The sequence below is a fragment of the Ascaphus truei genome, unplaced genomic scaffold, assembly GCF_040206685.1.
Source record: "Ascaphus truei isolate aAscTru1 unplaced genomic scaffold, aAscTru1.hap1 HAP1_SCAFFOLD_306, whole genome shotgun sequence".
Classification (NCBI taxonomy): domain Eukaryota; kingdom Metazoa; phylum Chordata; class Amphibia; order Anura; family Ascaphidae; genus Ascaphus; species Ascaphus truei.
The window spans coordinates 323,846-338,401 of record NW_027456027.1 but is presented as its reverse complement, the minus strand read 5'-3'; the positions used below and the strand labels follow the sequence as shown (position 1 = coordinate 338,401).

The 14,556-nt window shown below is 54.5% G+C and overlaps 1 protein-coding gene across 1 annotated transcript in view; it reads right to left on the bottom strand.

Moving 5' to 3' along the window:
• Nucleotides 1–14,556, bottom strand: part of MSH5 (mutS homolog 5) — an 89,589-nt gene that overhangs the window by 48,510 nt on the left and 26,523 nt on the right. The window contains 7 exon segments of the mRNA XM_075583268.1: nt 486–566; nt 6,577–6,686; nt 9,715–9,787; nt 10,020–10,148; nt 10,714–10,776; nt 13,939–14,077; nt 14,380–14,425. Coding sequence (XP_075439383.1) covers nt 486–566; nt 6,577–6,686; nt 9,715–9,787; nt 10,020–10,148; nt 10,714–10,776; nt 13,939–14,077; nt 14,380–14,425 — 641 coding nt within the window.

Below are 14,556 nucleotides of genomic sequence, written 5' to 3'. Positions count from 1 at the left end.
GGGGTTGGGGACAGACAGATACACAGATACACAGATAGATAGAGGGCTCAGGTATAATTTGAGCGGTGGGCGGAGGTTGGGACAGACAGATACACAGATAGATAGAGGGCTCAGGTATAATTTGAGTGGAGGTTGGGGGTTGGGGACAGACAGATACACAGATACACAGATAGATAGAGGGCTCAGGTATAATTTTAGCGGTGGGCGGGGGTTGGGACAGACAGATACACAGATAGATAGAGGGCTCAGGTATAATTTGAGTGGTGGGTGGGGGTTTGGGACAGACAGACAGATACACAGATAGATAGAGGGCTCAGGTATAATTTGAGCGGTGGGCGGGGGTTGGGACAGACAGATACACAGATAGATAGAGGGCTCAGGTATAATTTGAGTGGTGGGCGGGGGTTGGGACAGATAGATACACAGATAGATAGAGGGCTCAGGTATAATTTAAGTGGGGGTCGGGGGTACAGGTCCCTTCTCACCATGAAGTCCAGACCAGCAATCTCAAAGTGGCTCTTGTCCTCCATGGAGGGGAGACGCGGGATGGAGAGAAGGAATCCGATCTGAGGACGGTAAAACACGCACAAGACAAGTCATACGTCCAGCTGAAGGGGTTATATATATATATATATATATATAGAACTGTAAGAACTGTCCGTGAGCAGGGTTACTGGCTCTGCCCTTCTTTACCCCCGGCTGTGCTGAAACACTGTGTAATGCAGCAGGAACACGCTTATAGGGGTCCATGTTAAATTGGATAAGGAGCCAAAGGCGACACTGCTCATCTGCACGTCCTTACCCAGAATCCCTGGCTTCTGCATGCAAAGAGATAATGGGGAAGGGCAGGGTTGCGGACCTGAGACATGTGACTGCGCTCAAACGTGGGATTTAAATTTGCTGTATGCTGTACGGGGGAGGGTTTGTGTCACTTCTTTTACCAAAACTTATTTCATGGTTGGTATTTGGTTACATATATATATTGTGCAGTGCACCGAGTCACCTCAGGGTGTCAGTGTGCTACTATAAATAGTATCCATCTCTCTCTCCTCCCCACTCTCCATCTCTCAGCCCTTCCCCTCATCCTCTCTCTCTCCCCCCCCCCAACCCACCTCCATCAATCTCTTCTCTTCCTTTTTTCTCTCCCCCTCTCCATCTCTCAGCCCTTCTCCCCTCATCCTTTCTCTCTCCCACCTCCCTCCATCTCTCTTCCCTTCCTTCTTTCTCTCTTCCCCTCCACTCCCCATCTCTCAGCCCTTCTCCCCTCACCCTCTTTCTCTATCTCCCCCTCCCTCCATCTCTCTTCCCTTCCTTCTTTCTCTCTTCCCCTCCACTGCCCATCTCTCAGCCCTTCTCCCCTCACCCACTTTCTCTATCTCCCTCCCTCCATCTCTCCTCCCTTCCTTCTTTCTCTCTTCCACTCCACTCCCCATCTCTCAGCCCTTCTCCCCTCACCCTCTTTCTCTATCTCCCCCTCCCTCCATCTCTCTTCCCTTCCTTCTTTCTCTCTTCCCCTCCACTCCCCATCTCTCAGCCCTTCTCCCCTCACCCACTTTCTCTATCTCCCTCCCTCCATCTCTCTTCCCTTCCTTCTTTCTCTCTTCCCCTCCACTCCCCATCTCTCAGCCCTTCTCCCCTCACCCACTTTCTCTATCTCCCCCTCCCTCCATCTCTCTTCCCTTCCTTCTTTCTCTCTTCCCCTCCACTCCCCATCTCTCAGCCCTTCTCCCCTCACCCTCTTTCTCTATCTCCCTCCCTCCATCTCTCTTCCATTCCTTCTTTCTCTCTTCCCCTCCACTCCCCATCTCTCAGCCCTTCTCCCCTCACCCACTTTCTCTATCTCCCTCCCTCCATCTCTCTTCCCTTCCTTCTTTCTCTCTTCCCCTCCACTCCCCATCTCTCAGCCCTTCTCCCCTCACCCTCTTTCTCTATCTCCCCCTCCCTCCATCTCTCTTCCCTTCCTTCTTTCTCTCTTCCCCTCCACTCCCCATCTCTCAGCCCTTCTCCCCTCACCCACTTTCTCTATCTCCCCCTCCCTCCATCTCTCTTCCTTTCCTTCTCTCTTCCCCTCCGTCTTTCAGCCCTTCTCCAATCACCCTCTTTCTCTCTCCCACCCCTCCCTCCATCTCTCTTCCCTTCTTTCTCTCCCCATCCCCTCCCTCCATCTCTTCCCTTCCTTCTTTCTCTCCTCCTTCCCTATTTCTAAGCCCTTCTCCAATAACCCTCTCTTCCACCCCTCCCCCATCTCTCTTCACTTCTTTCTCTCCCTCTCCCTCCATCTCTCTTCCCTTCCTTCTTTCTCTCCTCCCCTTCCCTTCCCTATATCTAAACCCTTCTCCAATCACACTCTCTTCCACCCCTCCCCATCTCTCTTCACTTCCTTCTTTCTCTCTTCCCCTCTACCTCCCTCCCTCTCAGCCCGTCTCCCCTCACCCTATTTCTCTCTCCCCTTCCTTGTTTCTCTTCCCCTCTCCCTCCCTATCGCTCATCCCTTCTCCCCTAACCCTCTTTCTCTCTCCCCCAACCTCCCTCCATCTCTGTTCCCCTCTGTCTCTCAGACCTTCTCCCCTCACCTTCTTTCTTTCTCCTCCTCCCTCCATCTTCCTTCCGTCTCTCTTCCCCTCTCCCTCCCTCTGTCTCTCAGCCCTTCTCCTCCCTCCATCTCTCTTCCCCTCTCCCTTCCTCCCTCTCAGCCCTTCTCCCCTCACCCTCTTTCTCTCCCCATCCCTCCATCTCGCTTCCCTTCCTTCTTTCTCCCTTCCCCTTTCCCTCCGTCTCTCAGCTCTTCTCCCCTCACCCTCTTTCTCTGTTCCACCTCCCTCCATCTCTCTTCCCTTCCTTCTTTCTCTCCCCCTCTCCATCTCTCAGCCCTTCTCCCCTCATCCTTTCTCTCTCCCACCTCCCTCCATCTCTCTTCCCTTCCTTCTTTCTCTCCCCCTCCCTCCATCTCTCTTCCCTTCCTTCTTTCTCCCTTCCCCTTTCCCTCCGTCTCTCAGCTCTTCTCCCCTCACCCTCTTTCTCTCTCCCACCTCCCTCCACCTCTTTTCCTCTCCCTCCCTCTCAGCCCTTCTCCCCTCCCCTCTCCCTCCGTCTTTCAGCCCTTCTCCAATCACCCTCTTTCTCTCTCCCACCTCCCTCCATCTCTCTTCCCTTCCTTCTTTCTCTCTTCCCCTCCACTCCCCATCTCTCAGCCCTTCTCCCCTCACCCACTTTCTCTATCTCCCTCCCTCCATCTCTCTTCCCTTCCTTCTTTCTCTCTTCCCCTCCACTCCCCATCTCTCAGCCCTTCTCCCCTCACCCTCTTTCTCTATCTCCCCCTCCCTCCATCTCTCTTCCCTTCCTTCTTTCTCTCTTCCCCTCCACTCCCCATCTCTCAGCCCTTCTCCCCTCACCCTCTTTCTCTATCTCCCTCCCTCCATCTCTCTTCCATTCCTTCTTTCTCTCTTCCCCTCCACTCCCCATCTCTCAGCCCTTCTCCCCTCACCCACTTTCTCTATCTCCCTCCCTCCATCTCTCTTCCCTTCCTTCTTTCTCTCTTCCCCTCCACTCCCCATCTCTCAGCCCTTCTCCCCTCACCCTCTTTCTCTATCTCCCCCTCCCTCCATCTCTCTTCCTTTCCTTCTCTCTTCCCCTCTCCCTCCGTCTTTCAGCCCTTCTCCAATCACCCTCTTTCTCTCTCCCACCCCTCCCTCCATCTCTCTTCCCTTCTTTCTCTCCCCATCCCCTCCCTCCATCTCTTCCCTTCCTTCTTTCTCTCCTCCTTCCCTATTTCTAAGCCCTTCTCCAATCACCCTCTCTTCCACCCCTCCCCCATCTCTCTTCACTTCTTTCTCTCCCTCCATCTCTCTTCCCTTCCTTCTTTCTCTCCTCCCCTTCCCTTCCCTATATCTAAACCCTTCTCCAATCACACTCTCTTCCACACCTCCCCATCTCTCTTCACTTCCTTCTTTCTCTCTTCCCCTCTACCTCCCTCCCTCTCAGCCCGTCTCCCCTCACCCTATTTCTCTCTCCCCTTCCTTGTTTCTCTTCCCCTCTCCCTCCCTATCGCTCATCCCTTCTCCCCTAACCCTCTTTCTCTCTCCCCCAACCTCCCTCCATCTCTGTTCCCCTCTGTCTCTCAGACCTTCTCCCCTCACCTTCTTTCTTTCTCCTCCTCCCTCCATCTTCCTTCCGTCTCTCTTCCCCTCTCCCTCCCTCTGTCTCCCAGCCCTTCTCCTCCCTCCATCTCTCTTCCCCTCTCCCTTCCTCCCTCTCAGCCCTTCTCCCCTCACCCTCTTTCTCTCCCCATCCCTCCATCTCGCTTCCCTTCCTTCTTTCTCCCTTCCCCTCCGTCTCTCAGCTCTTCTCCCCTCACCCTCTTTCTCTGTTCCACCTCCCTCCATCTCTCTTCCCTTCCTTCTTTCTCTCCCCCTCTCCATCTCTCAGCCCTTCTCCCCTCATCCTTTCTCTCTCCCACCTCCCTCCATCTCTCTTCCCTTCCTTCTTTCTCTCCCCCTCCCTCCATCTCTCTTCCCTTCCTTCTTTCTCCCTTCCCCTTTCCCTCCGTCTCTCAGCTCTTCTCCCCTCACCCTCTTTCTCTCTCCCACCTCCCTCCACCTCTCTTCCTCTCCCTCCCTCTCAGCCCTTCTCCCCTCCCCTCTCCCTCCGTCTTTCAGCCCTTCTCCAATCACCCTCTTTCTCTCTCCCACCTCCCTCCATCTCTCTTCCCTTCCTTCTTTCTCTCTTCCCCTCCACTCCCCATCTCTCAGCCCTTCTCCCCTCACCCACTTTCTCTATCTCCCTCCCTCCATCTCTCTTCCCTTCCTTCTTTCTCTCTTCCCCTCCACTCCCCATCTCTCAGCCCTTCTCCCCTCACCCTCTTTCTCTATCTCCCCCTCCCTCCATCTCTCTTCCCTTCCTTCTTTCTCTCTTCCCCTCCACTCCCCATCTCTCAGCCCTTCTCCCCTCACCCTCTTTCTCTATCTCCCTCCCTCCATCTCTCTTCCATTCCTTCTTTCTCTCTTCCCCTCCACTCCCCATCTCTCAGCCCTTCTCCCCTCACCCACTTTCTCTATCTCCCTCCCTCCATCTCTCTTCCCTTCCTTCTTTCTCTCTTCCCCTCCACTCCCCATCTCTCAGCCCTTCTCCCCTCACCCTCTTTCTCTATCTCCCCCTCCCTCCATCTCTCTTCCCTTCCTTCTTTCTCTCTTCCCCTCCACTCCCCATCTCTCAGCCCTTCTCCCCTCACCCACTTTCTCTATCTCCCCCTCCCTCCATCTCTCTTCCTTTCCTTCTCTCTTCCCCTCTCCCTCCGTCTTTCAGCCCTTCTCCAATCACCCTCTTTCTCTCTCCCACCCCTCCCTCCATCTCTCTTCCCTTCTTTCTCTCCCCATCCCCTCCCTCCATCTCTTCCCTTCCTTCTTTCTCTCCTCCTTCCCTATTTCTAAGCCCTTCTCCAATCACCCTCTCTTCCACCCCTCCCCCATCTCTCTTCACTTCTTTCTCTCCCTCTCCCTCCATCTCTCTTCCCTTCCTTCTTTCTCTCCTCCCCTTCCCTTCCCTATATCTAAACCCTTCTCCAATCACACTCTCTTCCACCCCTCCCCATCTCTCTTCACTTCCTTCTTTCTCTCTTCCCCTCTACCTCCCTCTCAGCCCGTCTCCCCTCACCCTATTTCTCTCTCCCCTTCCTTGTTTCTCTTCCCCTCTCCCTCCCTATCGCTCATCCCTTCTCCCCTAACCCTCTTTCTCTCTCCCCCAACCTCCCTCCATCTCTGTTCCCCTCTGTCTCTCAGACCTTCTCCCCTCACCTTCTTTCTTTCTCCTCCTCCCTCCATCTTCCTTCCGTCTCTCTTCCCCTCTCCCTCCCTCTGTCTCTCAGCCCTTCTCCTCCCTCCATCTCTCTTCCCCTCTCCCTTCCTCCCTCTCAGCCCTTCTCCCCTCACCCTCTTTCTCTCCCCATCCCTCCATCTCGCTTCCCTTCCTTCTTTCTCCCTTCCCCTTTCCCTCCGTCTCTCAGCTCTTCTCCCCTCACCCTCTTTCTCTGTTCCACCTCCCTCCATCTCTCTTCCCTTCCTTCTTTCTCTCCCCCTCTCCATCTCTCAGCCCTTCTCCCCTCATCCTTTCTCTCTCCCACCTCCCTCCATCTCTCTTCCCTTCCTTCTTTCTCTCCCCCTCCCTCCATCTCTCTTCCCTTCCTTCTTTCTCCCTTCCCCTTTCCCTCCGTCTCTCAGCTCTTCTCCCCTCACCCTCTTTCTCTCTCCCACCTCCCTCCACCTCTCTTCCTCTCCCTCCCTCTCAGCCCTTCTCCCCTCCCCTCTCCCTCCCTCTTTCAGCCCTTCTCCAATCACCCTCTTTCTCTCTCCCACCTCCCTCCATCTCTCTTCCCTTCCTTCTTTCTCTCCCCCTCCCTCCATCTCTCTTCCCTTCCTTCTTTCTCCCTTCCCCTTTCCCTCCGTCTCTCAGCTCTTCTCCTCACCCTCTTTCTCTCTCCCACCTCCCCCCATCTCTCTTCCCTTCCTTCTTTCTCTCTTCCCCTCCCTGTCTCTCCATTTCTCTCTCTCCCAATCCCTCTGGCTCCGTCTCTCGCCCTCTCACCAGGGGGATGTATATCACACAGCAGGACGGTATCCGTTTGTCCAGGTTCTCCAGCTCTTTCCGTGCCACCTCCGTGAGGAAGTCCGACAGCCCCCGGAGTTTCCGCTTCTCTGTCGCACACAAGAGGACAAGGCCTGAGCTCTGTATACAGCCGGGGCGCTCAACTTCAGTCCTCAAGACCCCCAACAGGTCAGCTTTTAAGGCCATCCCTGCTTCAGCACAGGTAGCTCAAACAGTCCCAGCTTCAGTGTAAAGAAGAGTGGGCCAAAATTCCTCCACAACGATGTGCGAGACTGATAAAGTCATACACAAAACGATTACTTCAGGTTATTGCTGCTAAAGGTAGTTCTACAAGCTATTGAATCATAAGGTGTACTTAGTTTTTCACACATAGCTTCTCCATTTTGGCTTTATTTTGGTTAAATAAATCATGACACGGTGTAATATGTCATGTGTTGTTGTTCATCTGAGGTTGTATTTACCTCATTTTAAGACCTGCTAAGGAACAGATGATTGTTATTATGTCCTGATATGTAAAACCATGGAATTCAAAGAGGGCGTACTTTCTTTTTCACATGACTGTGTATATAAAGGCACCTTTTAATTCAAAAGAAAACCTTGGTTTTCCTTTACAGGCCATGCTGGAGATTGATGAGGGTTTTAAGGACAAGCCCAGAAGGTGGTCGGATCCAGATTCCCGGGCAGAGAAGTTTTAGAATAAAAACCCTGCATTTCGGAAGATCAATTAGTAATTCAACATAGAGGGCTGTGTGGTCTATTACAGACGTGGATTTCCATATTTCCAACTTCAAGCCTCCCTGAAGGTAATCTGCTGATGTGACGCGGTAACGTAATTAGATAAATCTATTTGACGCCTTTTATTTTTATGGAACGGTCTGCATATATTGTACTGTATGTTTTTGTAATGATATATTTTTCTTTAACCTAAGCACTGTGCTACTTTTGTATATTAAATCTAAAATGTAATAAGCATTATCTTTTGGGCTTTTTGCACGTTTGTGAAGATAGTGAATGCTTTTTCAGACACATTTTGCTACAATAGATTTCTGTGTGCCAATTACATATGTTGCTTTGTAAATGGGGACTAAGTACCCCATGCGATTATATTTTTCTGTATCCCTGATGGTGGCGAGCTTTTTAAGGGGACATTTGGGGTGGATTGAGGGGAGATATCACTCATTTGAGGGACCCTGCGGAGGTGAAAAGTGTGTAAGCCAGGTAACTGTGTTAACCATGGTCACAAGTACAAGTCACATGCTCACAGGTGAGCCGTTAGTGACAGAGTCCATTTGGAAGAAACAAGACAATCTTACAAGGGAACCGCCGACTGCGCCTCATGAGGCTTACCGTGCCCGGTCACACGTATGGATGTGAAACTTGGACCCTAAAGGTGAAGATAATTTGGAAGCTTCAGACACCGCAAAGAACTATGAAAAAGATGCATGCTGGGTACTACCCGAAGAGACAGGAAAAAGAGTCAATGGATCTGAAACCAGAACAAAGTCTTTGACATCATCACACGGGGGGGAGAAACTAAAATGGCGATGGGCCGGACATATCGCAAGAAGAAATGAACATCGTTGGACAAAGATGAAACTCAACTGGATTTCAAGAGATGAACAGACCAAGACGATGACCAAAGGTAGATAAAAGGATGGGATCAGTGAATGTGTGGGAGCGATGTGGAGAAGAGAGGCTGTAACCGCAGTACATGGGAGATTATTGGGGAGGCCTCATCCAGCAGTGGGGAGACACGGTCTGAAGGTGGTGATATATATTTATATGTACGTGGAGAAGAGAGGCTGTAACCGCAGTACCTGGGAGATCATTGGGGAGGCCTCATCCAGCAGTGGGGAGACACGGGCTGAAGGTGGGGATATATATTTATATGTACGTGGAGAAGAGAGGCTGTAACCGCAGTACCTGGGAGATCATTGGGGAGGCCTCATCCAGCAGTGGGGAGACACGGGCTGAAGGTGGGGATATATATTTATATGTACGTGGAGAAGAGAGGCTGTAACCGCAGTACCTGGGAGATCATTGGGGGGGGCCTCATCCAGCAGTGGGGAGACACGGGCTGAAGGTGGTGATATATATTTATATGTACGTGGAGAAGAGAGGCTGTAACCGCAGTACCTGGGAAATCATTGGGGGAGCCTCATCCAGCAGTGGGGAGACACGGGCTGAAGGTGGTGATATATATTTATATGTACGTGGAAAAGAGAGGTTATAACTGCAGTACCTGGGAGATCATTGGGGAGGCCTCATCCAGCAGTGGGGAGACACGGGCTGAAGGTGGGATATATATTTATATGTACGTGGAGAAGAGAGGCTGTAACCGCAGTACCCGGGAGATCATTGGGGAGGCCTCATCCAGCAGTGGGGAGACGGGCTGTAGGTGGGATATATATTTATATGTACGGGGAGAAGAGAGGCTCTAACCGCAGTACCTGGGAGATCATTGGGGAGGCTTCATCCAGCAGTGGGGAGACACGGGCTGAAGGTGGTGATATATATTTATATGTACGTGGGGAAGAGAGGCTGTAACCGCAGTACGAGGGAGATCATTGGGGGGGCCTCATCCAGCAGTGGGGAGACACGGGCTGAAGGTGGGATATATATTTATATGTACGTGGAGAAGAGAGGCTGTAACCGCAGCGCCTGGGAGATCATTGGGGAGACCTCATCCAGCAGTGGGGAGACACGGGCTGAAGGTGGTGATATATATTTATATGTACGTGGAGAAGAGAGGCTGTAACCGCAGTGCCTGGGAGATCATTGGGGAGGCCTCATCCAGCAGTGGGGAGACACGGGCTGAAGGTGGGATATATATTTATATGTACGTGCAGTAGAGAGGCTGTAACCGCAGTGCCTGGGAGATCATTGGGGAGGCCTCATCCAGCAGTGGGGAGACACAGGCTGAAGGTGATAATTATAGATACCACCTAACAGATCCTTATCAGACCTCAATGTATAGTTCTATGGGGTTACAAGGACACAGGGACATTTGGTCAGATCTCAGTGTCTAGTTCGTAAGGTCACACCCCTGAAGGTCTGGGTGAGCAGGCTGAAGGGAACGAGGGAAGACCCGGGGGGATGTGCGACCATGTCACTCACTCTCATCCACAGCGGGGTCCACGTTGGCTTTAATGCAGAAGCGATTCTCTGCCAGGCTCTCCTCAAAGTCCACCTGGAGGGGGGGGGGAGAGAGATAGAGGAGGGGGAGGAGAGGGGGAAGAAAGCGAGATAATGACAGAGTGAGAGAACAAGAGAGCGAGAGGGGGGAGAGGGAGAGAAGAGAGGGAGGGAGGAAGACAAGGAACAGAGAAGAGGAAATAAGTGCAGTTCTGGAGCAGAGACACCCAGGGAGGTAGCTCGCTCGAGAACCGCTCCCGACCCCAAGGCAGCGGGGAGACACAGACCACTTTGCTGATGATGCTGGCGATGTAGTGAAGGTCGCTGGTGAAGGCCGCCGAGACGCGAGAGAAGAGAGAGACGGACTGAGGCAGAGTGCGGCAGGTGTCACCGATGCACACAGCGTTGTATACTGTCTGCAGGGGGAGAGTGTGAGGGAGAGAGAGAGGGAGAAACAGTGAGGGCGAGAGAGAAAGAGAGACGGGGGAGAGCAGTCGCTGTCACTGTATGCCGTACGAGAGAGAGAGTGAGAGAGAAGGAGAGAGAGAGTGAGAGAAGGAGAGAGACAGTGGGAGAGAAGGAAAGAGAGAGAGTGTGAGAGAAGGAAAGAGAGAGAGTGTGAGAGAAGGAGAGAGAGAGTGTGAGAGAAGGAAAGAGAGAGTGTGAGAGAAGGAGAGAGAGTGGGAGGTGAAGAGAGACAGAGAGATAGAAAGCGGAGAGCGCAGTAGGTGGCACGGTCTGCAGAAAGAGGGGGAAAGAGAGAGAGTGTGAGAGAAATACAAAGGAAGAAAGAGATACAGAGACACACCAAGATAACGGTTCTGAGAAAGAGACACACCGAGATAACGGTCCTGCGACAGAGACAAGAGAGAAAGGAGGGGAAAGATATTACAAATGGGAGGGACAGACAGAGCACCAACAGAAACCACCAGAGAGCAGAGGAGAGACAGCAGAAGACATGAGGAGACAGTCTGGGGATACCTTATACAGAGCCTGCCAGTCAGTGACCTTGGTATGAGAGAGCGTCATGCGCTTTAATATTAGCTGAAACGAGACATCCTGAGTGAGACAAAGAGAGGGAAAGAGAGACGGACGAGAGAGAAAGAGGGAAAGACGGGAGAGAGGGAGGGACGGAGGAGAGAGAGAGATGGACGGGTGTCATGGAAAAAGAATCACATCCCTGTTTCACCCCCCTCTTTCCTTTGCAGCTTCTGCCTGTCAGATCTTATTTCAGCTGCATGGAGTTTGCACACACACACTGTGCCTGTGTGATATGTAACAATTCTTGCCTCTGGGCATGTAATCAGTGAGTTGCTACTGCAGCCTCTGAGATCCTTACCAGAATGGGCTAGTCTGCCCTCCCCCCTGTTTTGTTCAGATAGTCTGTCCCAAGACTATTCCCTTTACCCACACTGCCCCTCACTTCCTTTTCCACCCTGCAGACAGTGAGTACAGCACGCATCCCTGTTACTCTCCTATGGCAAGGCCATTTCTTTCTACCTGCTTCTAACTACAAATCACTACTACACACCATTCACAAGTACCTGTATTCTGCTGCCTTTTCCAATAAAATGAAGGAAATATTATAGGACTTGGAGTGATTTGGAAAGGGGGCTGAGTTAATGCTATCGGGGGCCATTCACACATCAATCGTGACCCTGGCTTCAGAATAACGGGAGAGAGAGGGGGGGGCAGGAGATAGTGAGAGGGACGGAGGAGAGAGACACCGAGAGAGAGGGATAGAAGGCAGAGAGAGGGGGGCGGGAGACAAAGAGAGAGAGGGAAAGGAGAGAGGGATGGGAGACAGAGAGAGACGGGAGACAGAAGAGAGAGGGATGGGAGATAGAGCTAGGGAAAGGAGAGAGGGAGAGAGATGGGAGACAGAGAGAGACGGGAGACAGAAGAGAGAGGGACATGAGACAGAGAGGGATAGGAGGGAGAGAGAGAGTGGGAGACAGAGAGAGAGGGACGGGAGACAGAGACAGTGCAAGACATGTGCAGAGCAGTACGGGGGGACACGCCTGCAGTACGGGGGGACGCGCCTGCAGTACGGGGGGACGCGCCTGCAGTACGGGGGGGACGCGCCTGCAGTACGGGGGGACGCACCTGCAGTACGGGGGACACACGCCTGCAGTACGGGGGACACACGCCTGCAGTACGGGGGACACACGCCTGCAGTACGGGAGGACACGCCTGCAGTACGGGGGGACACATGCCTGCAGTACGGGGAGACACGCCTGCAGTACGGGGAACACACGCCTGCAGTACGGGGGGACACGCCTGCAGTACGGGGGGACGCGCCTGCAGTACGGGGGACACACGCCTGCAGTACAGGGGGACACGCCTGCAGTACGGGGGGGACACGCCTGCAGTACGGGGGGACACGCCTGCAGTACGGGGGGGACACGCCTGCAGTACGGGGGACACACGCCTGCAGTATGGGGGGACACGCCTGGAGTTTTGGGGGACACGCCTGCAGTGGGGGAGGGGGTGGCTCACAGGGATGTTTCTGACACACTTCAGGCAGTCCTGCAGTACGGGGGGAGGGGGTGGCTCACAGGGATGTTTCTGACGCACTTCAGGCAGTCCTGCAGTACGGGGGGAGGGGGTGGCTCACAGGGATGTTTCTGACGCACTTCAGGCAGTCCTGCAGTACGGGGGGAGGGGGTGGCTCACAGGGATGTTTCTGACGCACTTCAGGCAGTCCTGCAGTACGGGGGGAGGGGGTGGCTCACAGGGATGTTTCTGACGCACTTCAGGCAGTCCTGCAGTACGGGGGGAGGGGGTGGCTCACAGGGATGTTCCTGACGCACTTCAGGCAGTCCTGCAGTACGGGGGGAGGGGGTGGCTCACAGGGATGTTCCTGACGCACTTCAGGCAGTCCTGCAGTACGGGGGGGAGGGGGTGGCTCACAGGGATGTTCCTGACGCACTTCAGGCAGTCCTGCAGTACGGGGGGAGGGGGTGGCTCACAGGGATGTTCCTGACGCACTTCAGGCAGTCCTGCAGTACGGGGGGAGGGGTTGGCTCACAGGGATGTTTCTGACGCACTTCAGGCAGTCCTGCAGTACGGGGGGAGGGGGTGGCTCACAGGGATGTTTCTGACGCACTTCAGGCAGTCCTGCAGTACGGGGGGAGGGGGTGGCTCACAGGGATGTTTCTGACGCACTTCAGGCAGTCCTGCAGTACGGGGGGAGGGGGTGGCTCACAGGGATGTTTCTGACGCACTTCAGGCAGTCCTGCAGTACGGGGGGAGGGGGTGGCTCACAGGGATGTTTCTGACGCACTTCAGGCAGTCCTGCAGTACGGGGGGAGGGGGTGGCTCACAGGATGTTTCTGACGCACTTCAGGCAGTCCTGCAGTACGGGGGGAGGGGGTGGCTCACAGGGATGTTCCTGACGCACTTCAGGCAGTCCTGCAGTACGGGGGGAGGGGGTGGCTCACAGGGATGTTCCTGACGCACTTCAGGCAGTCCTGCAGTACGGGGGGAGGGGGTGGCTCACAGGGATGTTCCTGACGCACTTCAGGCAGTCCTGCAGTACAAGGGGAGGGGGTGGCTCACAGGGATGTTCCTGACGCACTTCAGGCAGTCCTGCAGTACGGGGGAGGGGGTGGCTCACAGGGATGTTCCTGACGCACTTCAGGCAGTCCTGCAGTACGGGGGGAGGGGGTGGCTCACAGGGATGTTCCTGACGCACTTCAGGCAGTCCTGCAGTACGGGGGAGGGGGTGGCTCACAGGGATGTTCCTGACGCACTTCAGGCAGTCCTGCAGTACGGGGGGAGGGGGTGGCTCACAGGGATGTTCCTGACGCACTTCAGGCAGTCCTGCAGTACGGGGGAGGGGGTGGCTCACAGGGATGTTCCTGACGCACTTCAGGCAGTCCTGCAGTACGGGGGAGGGGGTGGCTCACAGGGATGTTCCTGACGCACTTCAGGCAGTCCTGCAGTACGGGGGGAGGGGGTGGCTCACAGGGATGTTCCTGACGCACTTCAGACAGTCCTGTAGTACGGGGGGAGGGGGTGGCTCACAGGGATGTTCCTGACGCACTTCAGGCAGTCCTGCAGTACGGGGGGAGGGGGTGGCTCACAGGGATGTTCCTGACGCACTTCAGGCAGTCCTGCAGTACGGGGGGAGGGGGTGGCTCACAGGGATGTTCCTGACGCACTTCAGGCAGTCCTGCAGTACGGGGGGAGGGGGTGGCTCACAGGGATGTTCCTGATGCACTTCAGGCAGTCCTGCAGGCTCTGGGCGGTCTCCAGGTTTCGGGCCGCGGCGAAGAACTCAATGACGTCCAGCCGCGACTCCAGCTCGGACCGGTCCCGGGTGGGCCGCGACAACCACAGCCTTTGAAGTGGGGGAAAAAAGCGAGCGTGAGGGAAAGTGCAGGGGGGGGGCGGGGGGGAATGCTGGGGGGAAGGGTGGTGGCTGGGGGGTACCATCCTACGACCTTTGAAGTGGGATCCAGCGATGCTGTAGTACTAAGGGGAGGAGCTCAAAGCCTAGTCTCTGAAGTGGGATCCTGTGATCTTTGATGTGGGATCCAGTAGGTCTGTAATACTAGGGGGAGGAGCTCGAAGCCTGGCCTCTGAAGTGGGATGCAGCACTTAGGGGGGAGGTGGGTCAGACAGGGGAGAATCAGCGCACACCTCATGGTGTCTTCTCCCCACTTGGAACGGCAGCGATTGAGAATACCTGAGCAAGGGGAGGGGGAGAGGGGGGCGGAGAGGGGGGGAGAGAGGAGAGAGAGAGAATACCTGAGTAAGTATCATGCGAGGAGAGGAGGGGGGCCGGGGAGGGGGGAGAGAGGGGGGAGAGAGAAGGAA